This window comes from Neoarius graeffei, chromosome 16 (genome assembly GCF_027579695.1).
Source record: "Neoarius graeffei isolate fNeoGra1 chromosome 16, fNeoGra1.pri, whole genome shotgun sequence".
Taxonomy (NCBI): domain Eukaryota; kingdom Metazoa; phylum Chordata; class Actinopteri; order Siluriformes; family Ariidae; genus Neoarius; species Neoarius graeffei.
Window position 1 is genome coordinate 61431821 of NC_083584.1, and position 10564 is coordinate 61442384.

The window sequence follows — 10564 nt, forward strand, 5'->3', positions numbered from 1 at the left end:
AATATAGTAATTTTTACAATTAAAATGATTCATATAGGTAGCGGTCTGAGTGAATGACCTTGACACGTGTGACGTCACAGCAGGAAGTCTATCGGTCTCATCGCCATTTCCGCTATACTAAAACACAGAGCAACTCTGATCCTCCATTTTGAGCTAATTTATCACCATGCCACGTACATGTGTTGCTGGCGGGTGCAGCAACATGACAGAAAGTGGATTTATGTTGCATTCATGGCTCAAGAATGTTCAAACTGCAAAGATTTGGACGCGTTTTGCGAGAAGTTCACGGGCACATTTGGCACCTACGAAGTGGTCTCTCCTCTGCTCTGCACATTTTACTGAAGACTCGTACTTTACTGATCTGTTGAGGAGCGTTGGCTATAAGCCCGGACTGAAAGAGGGTGCAGTACCAACAATAAAGGGAAAAGAAAACTATAAGAAAAGGAAGGTAAGTTCAGTTGCACCAGTCCTCCTGGAGCGTGAACCAAGGGTTGTTGGTAAAACCCGTGACGGAATGGGACGTGACATATTATTGCTCGGGCAGTGACCTCCCCGCGGTTGTTGCTAAAACCAGTGACGTTCTGTCCCGGGTTTTAGTAATTGCCTGAGCCGAGCAGTAATGGCGGAGTACTCAGTATGGAGAATGAGTGGACCAGCCGTCTGATTTCTCTGCTGGATATGCTTACCTCAGCAGCAATATCTCACCCTTATGTGGAAGAAGTGAATGAACAGAGAACTGAACGAACAACTGAAAGTCAGATTGTTTCAAAACAAATCGGCCACAAGAAGCGAGAACACAGACGGGTAAGAAAGGACTCTCATTTGGATACAAAACAATAAAAACACGTTGTTTACCTGCATTTAGATTAATACATGTAACTTGTATTGTGTGTTTAAGTTACCGGTATAAGGTTATTTAATCTGATTATTTAATTAGCCTTTTACGTTTTATCAGTGAAAATGCATGCATGTACATGTATGTTGCATAAGTTATAACACCTATCCTGTTTTAATGAGAGTCAACCCACAATCAGTGAAGTCAAATCAGTCTTAGTTGAGCAAGTCCGTAACGGTATTTCTTACTTTCACCGTAAAGTTTTATTTATATGACTTTGGTCTATAGCTGTAAAAGGCCTCGGCCTTAAAACCGGTTACCGCAGTGACGTCGTGCACTCAGGGCTGGCTGGCTGGCTCAGCGGGGCAGCTCGAATGCCAACTTTGCGGTCGATTTCAACTCTCGAAAATTATATTTTTATTCCCATTTATGCAGAATAAATGGGAATAAAAATATATATTTCAGAGAGTTATTATTTTTAAATACGTTTCTGAGTGCATAGTCAAGGATGGAGATACTATCCACTCAGAAACGTATTTAAAAATAGAGTCGATTCATTTAGGTGAACCCTCAGCATCATTACATGATACACAAGCCATTTTTGGAAGATACAGGCAACGCCGTTACCCCTGCAGGGTAATTTAATCAAAATGCTTCTGTGGAAACCTCTTTCAAAAAATCCGAGCTATTTGTTAGAGAGAACAGTTTGATTCTTGGCTGCGTGCGTGAGGCAGCAGCATGACAGGGAGGATAGCTTGAAGATGTACTGTATGAAGTCAGGTTTATTGGGGAAAATTAGAGCTTCAAGCACCAAAGATGATTTAAGGGCCGAAACAGTCATGGGGGAGGCACACTCAGAGCCCCGACTGTCCCCGTGCACATCAGACAGTGTCAGTAATTGCTGGGTTTCAGTCATGTGACTTTCCTTAGCGGTTTTACCAGAAGTGAAATAGCTGGTGGTCTAAACGGCTGCCGAAGTGCAAACAACTAGCGATAACTTATCAGAGTACGCTCGTAATCTAGAGGCCACTGCTGGCTTTAGATATATTCAGAAGATCGCTATGTGCAATGGAATCGACCCCTACAGTCTGGGAAAGAAGGATTTTGTCATACGATCTTGAAAACGACCCTTCAGTCGAGTTCCCCGACATCTCGAACTATCTGGTGTTGCAGACGTCCTTCTACACCGCAAAACAGATGAAAGCGTGGAAGAGTATGGAGGCTTACAGCTTTTTCGTATGTGTTTGGGTAAAGGACCTCGGGATCAAGTTGCTGCTGAATGAATCCTGTATTGCTTTTGCCTGTGTAAGTATGGGGTTTTTTTTTTAAGCTTTTCTTTACAATGAAGCGCTGCAAGTTGAAGTGTAAACAAACAACAGTTGGCTTGATTCTGACTTGTGTTGGCTCTTATCTATCAGCTAAATCATTCACAAAGATCATCAGAAACCCCTTTAAAGACCTGGATCTTAGTTAAACAGGACGGAGAAGTGATCACGGCGCATTGTAACTGTACGGCTGGGGAAGAATTTTGTCGCAACCTTCATGCATATGGACTTTGTGAGGAGTGAACAAAGAAACAGCTGGGGACTTTAGCGCTTCGGGACTAAAAAAGTACCGTAAAATAACGACACATAGCAAGAAAAGTACTTGGAAAACACTAAGGACGTAGCTGAGAGGGAAATACAAACCTTTCACCAAGTGATCACTGCAAACTCGAGCGTGCTTCGACTCGGCTCCGTTCGATTTCAGGGAGAGGTTCGAAAGCCACCTTTCTCGACGTCTTTTTGTGAAATCCTGTGTTCGTTCACCCTTTTTCATTAGTTCACAGGGAACCCTGAAGAAACTTTTATCAGTTTCACGGTTTGATCGATTCAAACAACCTAAAACAACGCAAGCGTAAGGCATTTTTCATGCGAGTAATGCACCTTCTCCGTACAAACGCTTTGTCGACTGAGCTTTGGTCGACCACCAGCTGAAGTTCTGAATAACTAATGAGGCGGATGTGACGTCACGTGAAACCCAGGAATACAGGGGTCGGTTAAAAAAAGGCTGCTCCAACTTCACAAGATAATCTTTGACATCTTTATTACTGATTTCTGCACTGTTCTTTTTAAAATTTATGGAGTTCATTCAGTTTCTGTTTCCTTATCATCATCATCATCATCATCATCATCCATAATGTCTGAGGAAACTGAGGCATTTCAATTGACTTAAATAATCACAAGTAAAATGAATCATCAGTTTAATAAAAACGTATAATTTCTCACTCACATATCGCTCCTTTAGCGCCACAAAGACACCGGTTCTAATCTACATTAGGGAAGCGACCGAAGGAAGCTATGTTTCAGGGCTATAGCCCCTGGGTATTTTCGCCTTCAAAAAAAAACTAAGAGATTAATAGAAAGCAACTGACTTGGATGTCATCTGGGATTTTGAACGTTGTAATATAATAACGTAGGTTAGAACTGGTATCTTTGTGGTGCTAAAGGAGAGACGTGCGAGTGAGAAATTATACATTTTTCATTAAACTGATGATTCATTTTACTAGCGATTATTTAAGTCAACTGACACATGCCTCAGTTTCCTCAGACATTATGGGTGTTGATAATAATAAGGAAATAGAAATAAACTCCATAAATTTAAAAGAGCAGTGCAGAAATCAGTAAAAAAGATGTCATGACCTTTGAATGCATGTGGGTGATAATATTATCTTGTAAATTTAGATATAACCTCCCCAACCTATCGATGCCAATCTCCCTGAAAAAAAAATAAAAAATACAAGCCCAGACAGCCCTTCACTGTTGGTTGTTCCCAGTGTATTCTCGACTCTGTTCAATTGCAAATCAAGTTTTGTGTTGAAGTAAAGGCTAAAGGGAGTCCTAATACCTCTTTTGAATAATTCCATGCTAAAATAACCTTAAAAAGGGCACATCTTGGGTAAATTCAGGAGCGAGATCAGTGTAATTCTCCCATTTTATAATAAACTTTGGTCAAATATCTGTTACATTTTGTGCAATTTTTTTACCTTGCACAATACCAGAAAAATTCAGTTGAAATCAGGCCATTTGAGGCGAATTGGTCCGCCTCTGAAAAAACTTGGCATTTGGATTTCCCGGCAAACATTGATTTTCGTGATGGTAAACAAGGATCGAGTGGACTTCAGTGGCAACTATGATATTGAATTTACACTTTGTTGAATTAATTCAGTATCTTATGCCGCTTTTCCACTACAAACGCGGCTGAGCCGTGCCGTGCTGAGTCGAGCTGAGCGGGGCTGTTGGAGTTGCATTTCGACTACAACCGCGCTGAACCGTGCTGGCTGGAAGTGGGTGGACACATTGGGTGGAGTTAGCGAAAGTGGGTGGACGTCACGTGATGTCGTTAAGCAGCGCAAACAGTGACATCAGTGACAGTGGCAGAACAAGTCAGAGCCGGGCCGGGGGCGGGGCAAATGACCGGGCACTTTATTAAAGCTTATCATAACATCATTTTAGGCTACAAAATGTCAGCAACTGCGGTGTTTACCAATTTCAACACTACCGGGTGCAACTATGTTATTTAGTACATCAAGTCCTTCAAACGAACATGTAACTCAGAAACAAAAAACATTAGGATACTGTACATGGCTCATAATAAAACATCAATAGCCTATACTGCGCACATTATTTGAAGGGCATACGAATGAGCGCTCAGAGTGGTGACAGGAAGAGTCAGAAATAAAAGGAGGGCGGTGCAAACCTCACTGAATGCACTGGGTTTACCAATTTCAACACTACGGGGTGCAACTATGTTATTTTGTACATTAAGTCCTTCAAACGAACATGTAACTCAGAAACAAAAAAACATTAGGTGACATACTGTACATGGCTCATAATAAAACATCAATAGCCTACTGCGCGCATTATTTGAAGGGCATACGGCGAGCCTTGCGCTCCGCGAACTCGTCCACGATGCTCTGTATGTCACTGATTCAGTGAGCTTTTAAGCAGTAGTCTCACGACCCGAATAGTAAACAATAAACATGGATGACATGGAGTCGTTAGTGTTGCTGGTCTTGGTTCTGTGGCTTGTTGTCACCGACAACGCCAACAGATACTGGCAAGAGCGTATAGATGAGGCGAGGCGCATAAGGCTTCAGAAATTCTCGTAATTCGTAATTCTTCTTCTTCCGGGTTTGCGGTGTTTACAGATCCCAGCGCGCTCGCGGGGCGTGTGTGGGCATGTGAGGACACGCCTCCTCACCAATCAGTGCACAGGGGAGTGTCTGCTCACGCCCCCAGCCTCAGTCGGCACGGCTTGGCTCGCTTCAGCCCCACTCCAAAACGGTGCGAGTTTTAGGGGCTAAGCAGGGCTGAAACGAGCTGAGTCGTGCTGGTTTTTGGTAGTCGAAACGCGAGCCGTGTCGGGCTGAAGTGAGCTGAAGTGAGCTGAAAAAGGGTAGTGGAAAAGGGCCAATAGTCACCACTGAAGTCCACTCGATCCTTGTTTACCGTCAATGGATCGGTCACTCGTCAAACAGTCCGCCAGAACCCGAGTAGGGAATGGCTGAGCGTAGCTGTCAGTCAAACACAAGTTAGCCAATGGGAATGCATTCCTGGACAGCCCACCCACACGTGAAGTTTGTGCCAAAACTGCAAGCAAAATGTCAGGGAGCGCAAACGAGAAAGCTGGAATCGCAACCAAAATAAATTACGTCAAACAAAACTGAGAAAGACGCGGAACAAAAATAAAAGGTTTCTGAAGAGTAATAGACTGATATTTTGCACGATTACACAAATAATTTGTTTGCCAGTCTAAAAAAATTGACTTTTTGTTTTTTTGTATTTTGATTTGTCGTTTTTGTTCGATATTTCAAAAGTATTGTATGAACATTTTGGCACAAAATTGATTCCATAGGCATCCATTAGAGTCTGGAGTGGAGCCCAAATTTTATCTGTAATGGAGAGGCCGAGCTGGATCTACACAAATATTTGAACCGCGCCAGTTTGGTTGTATAAATCTGTAGTAAATCCTCTTTTAGTTGGTAACTAAGAAAAAATACAGACTAAGAAAAAGTACTTATTGGATTTGATTTTTCAAGGAAAAAAGTGGAGGAGAATATTTTTCAGAACCCAGGGGAACCCTGTCAAGTGTATTCAGCAAAGCCATCATTTACAATATTTTGTAGCATGGAATGCCAAGTAATGTTACTTTAATTCTAGTGAAACAATGTCAGTTATATGAACAATCGCTGCTCAAAATATCCCAAACTGTCCAGTTTACAAAACAGGAAAAATGACAAAAAGCCATTTAGGAAATGAAAGAGTCGATTCATATTGGTGAGCCGAATCAAATGATCTGACTCACTCAAGAGTCGGAGTTCCCATCACTTCTGTAGGCTCTGTGATGCTACTAATAACACACACTAATGATCATTAGTTTAATACTGCATTTACACAGGAAGCAAAAAAGGAATCTCAAATGACTCATTATTGGATACATTGTGCACTACATAGAATGCACGCACAACTTATTACTAAAAACCCTATTGAGTAATACACTTATTTAGAATATGGGGAGATTATTATTATTATTATTATTATTAATTCCACACAGGACACTTGTATATAGAGTAATTAGCAATTTACATTCTGCTAAAAACATTAGCCGTTCAAGCGAGATTTACTTTTTCATGAAAGCTCGGGTTTCTGCGTGTAATAAATCTTAATTATAACAAAACATATGTATTAAACCTGTTATAAATTCAAGTTTACCTTTCGGAGGATTTCCTCACGAGCTTTGCGCTTTAATTCTCTTTTCTCCTCGATGCTACCTGCGCTTTCAAACCCACCCGTGTAAGCCGCCATGACACTGCCGGAAAATGAGACGCGAGGTGCCGCAAACACGGTGCGGTGCAGTGTCGTAAAAACATCGTGTAATCTTTCCCAATACGAACAAAAACACAAAAATACAAACCAGGTATCAATTTAAGGATAAAACTGGACCATATTTCAATATGAAAACAAATGATAAATAATCTATATGTCATGGAAAAAGCAAAGTAAACACAATTAGTACTTTTTTGATAACAGTAGGCAACAATTTTGAATAATTTGGGGTGGGTTGTTTTTTTTTTTCCAAATTAGATTTATCCATCCATTATCTGTAGCTGCTTTATCCTGTTCTACAGGGTCGCAGGCAAGCTGGAGCCTATCCCAGCTGACTACGGGCGAAAGGCGGGGTACACCCTGGACAAGTCGCCAGGTCATCACAGGGCTGACACATAGACACAGACAACCATTCACACTCACATTCACACCTACACTCAATTTAGAGTCACCAGTTAACCTAACCTGCATGTCTTTGGACTGTGGGGGAAACCAGAGCACCCGGAGGAAACCCACGCGGACACGGGGAGAACATGCAAACTCCACACAGAAAGGCCCTCGCCGGCCACGGGGCTCGAACCCGGACCTTCTTGCTGTGAGGTGACAGTGCTAGCCACTACATCACTGTACCGCCCCCAAATGAGATTTATTCAAGACTTATTTATTTTTAAAGAATAGAATCTATGCTTATAGACAATATATTTATGCTACATTCATAATTATGTGCATTAATTTCAAAAGGCTCTGCATCCAAAGAATCAGAGTCAGAATCAAGTTTATTGCCAAGTCTGTTCTCACATACAAGGAATTTGCTTTGGTAATTGGTACTTGAACAGTAAAGATAGAAAAAGTTTAGTAAAAATAAAAAGTAGCTATATACACTGAACAAAAATATAAACGCAGCGGTCCATATTTTCATCTCATCTCATTATCTCTAGCCGCTTTATCCTTCTACAGGGTCGCAGGCAAGCTGGAGCCTATCCCAGCTGACTACGGGCGAAAGGCGGGGTACACCCTGGACAAGTCGCCAGGTCATCACAGGGCTGACACATAGACACAGACAACCATTCACACTCACATTCACACCTACGGTCAATTTAGAGTCACCAGTTAACCTAACCTGCATGTCTTTGGACTGTGGGGGAAACCGGAGCACCCGGAGGAAACCCACGCGGACACGGGGAGAACATGCAAACTCCACACAGAAAGGCCCTCGCCGGCCCCGGGGCTCGAACCCAGGACCTTCTTGCTGTGAGGCGACAGCGCTAACCACTACACCACCGTGCCGCCCGGTCCATATTTTATGAAATACAAATGTTCAGATAGAAATTCATTTTCATTTTTATTTTCTATGTGCCCGAGCCCAGTCCAGACGAGAACGTCATCGCCCAGCAGTCAGGTCCAATCCTCGATGAGGTCTACGTGCATGGAGGCCAGCTTCTCTGAGTCGGTTTCTCACAGTTTGACTGCTGACCCTGCGATTGTGTCTCCCCATGGTCTCATCTGCGGTCCATGTTGCAGTCCGGCACCGATCACGCAGGTGGGTCAGACGGATATGCCGGTCTTGTGCTGGAGTGGTGACACGTGGCCTGCGTGCATGTGGCATGTTGTCTGTGGTGCCATGCTGCTGAAATCGTCGTCGGAGGTGGACTATCGTGGAATAGCACCCCCAATTGACGCCCTACAGCTCTGATGGACATTCCAGCCTGCAGCATGCCAATGGCTAGTTCCCGGTTGATTCTGGTCATCTGTGGCATCTTGACATTTGAACATTTTTGTCATTTTAGGGTGGCCTTTTATTGGCCCCACATAAAGGATGGTCATGACATGCATTACTCACTGAAATTTTTGTCTGCAATGGTCACACCCGACTGGATCATGGATTATCTCAAGTCTGGGCACTGCTCAGAACTTGAGTAGAGGGACTTTTTTTTTTTCAAAAAATGTTTACTGGTATGCTATACTATCATTTGATGTGGGCAGAAAAAAAAATCAGTATCAGATGTACAAAATAAATAAAATCTTTAGGTGCTGCGTTTATATTTTTGTTCAGTGTACATACAGTGGCATGCAAAAGTTTGGGCACCCTTACTGAAAATGTTTGTTACTGTGAATAGTTAAGTGCCATTTCTTAATAACGTTACAAAAGGTATGTTTGGAGAAAAAAGGGTGCCAAATTCCAGGAAAAGAACACCTCTCCAACTCTGAAGCATGGGTGTGGATCGATCATGCTTTGGGGTTGTGTTGCAGCCAGTGGCACAGGGCACATTTCACTGGTCGAGGGAAGCATGGATTCGAATAAATACCAGCAAATTCTGGAAGCAAACATCACACCATCTGTAAAAAAGTTGAAGTTAAAAAGAGGATGGGTCCTACAATAAGACGATGATCCAAAACACACCTCAAAATCTACAATGGAATACCTCAAGAGGCCCAAGCTGAAGGTTTTGCCCTGGCCCTCACAGTCCCCTGACCTAAACATCATTGAAAATCTGTGGATCGATCTCAAAAGAGCAGTGCATGCAAGACAGCCCAAGAAACTTGTAGAACTGGAAGCCTTTTGCAAGGACGAATGTGTGAAAATCCCCCAGGTAAGAACTGAAAGATTATTAGCTGGCTACAAAAAGTGTTTACAAGCTGTGATACTTGCCAAAGGGGGTGTTACTAGGTATTAACCATGTAGGGTGCCCAAACTTTTGCTTCAGGCCCTTTTCCTTTTATGTCATTTTGAAAATGTAAAAGATGAAAATAAAAAATTGTTTTTGCTTAAAATATAAAGGGAATGAGTCATCTTTAACTTTATGCCTTTTGGAGATCATTTCATCTTCAGCTTGCTTAACTGTTCACAGTAACAGCAATTTTGACCAGGGGTGCCCAAACTTTTGCATACCACTGTAGAATAAGAAATAGATGAATCTGAAATATACAAATTGAAAAGTGGACATATTTAAGGGCGGTGTGCATGAGTTGTTGGAGTCTGAGCTGTACAGTATGTGCAAAAAATAGGTTACATGGTGATGAAGATGGAGAAGAGATACACTGGGGCAAAAAAGTATTTAGTCAGCCACCAATTGTGCAAGTTCTCCCACTTAAAAAGATGAGAGAGGCCTGTAATTTTCATCATAGGTACACTTCAACTATGAGAGACAGAATGGGGGGAAAGAATCCAGGAAATCACATTGTAGGAAATCACATTGTTTTTAATGAATTAATTGGTAAATTCCTTGGCAAAATAAGTATTTGGTCACCTACAAACAAGCAAGATTTCTGGCTCTCACAGACCTGTAACTTCTTTAAGAGGCTCCTCTGTCCTCCACTCGTTACCTGTATTAATGGCACCTGTTTGAACTCGTTATCAGTATAAAAGACACCTGTCCACAACCTCAAACAGTCACACTCCAAACTCCACTATGGCCAGGACCAAAGAGCTGTCAAAGGACACCAGAAACAAAATTGTAGACCTGCAGCAGGCTGGGAAGACTGAATCTGCAATAGGTAAGCAGCTTGGTGTGAAGAAATCAACTGGGAACAATTATTAGAAAATGGAAGACATACAAGACCACTGATAATCTCCCTCAATCTGGGGCTCCACGCAAGATCTCACCCCGTGGGGTCAAAATGATCACAAGAACGGTGAGCAAAAATCCCAGAACCACACAGGGGGACCTAGTGAATGACCTGCAGAGAGCTGGGACCAAAGTAACAAAGGCTACCATCAGTAACACACTACGCTGCCAGGGACTCAAATCCTGCAGTGCCAGACATGTCCCCCTGCTTAAGCCAGTACATGTCCAGGCCTGTCTGAAGTTTGCTAGAGAGCATTTAGATGATCCAGAAGAGGATTGGGAGCATGTCATATGGT

The 10564-nt window shown here is 42.4% G+C and overlaps 1 protein-coding gene across 1 annotated transcript in view; it reads right to left on the reverse strand.

Annotated features, from left to right (window-relative positions):
- Positions 1 to 6681, reverse strand: part of cwf19l2 (CWF19 like cell cycle control factor 2) — a 51813-nt gene extending 45132 nt beyond the window's left edge. Inside the window, exon 1 of the mRNA XM_060943319.1 lies at positions 6589 to 6681. Coding sequence (XP_060799302.1) covers positions 6589 to 6681 — 93 coding nt within the window. The remainder of the gene's footprint in view (positions 1 to 6588) is intronic.
- Positions 6682 to 10564: the final 3883 nt, after the last annotated feature.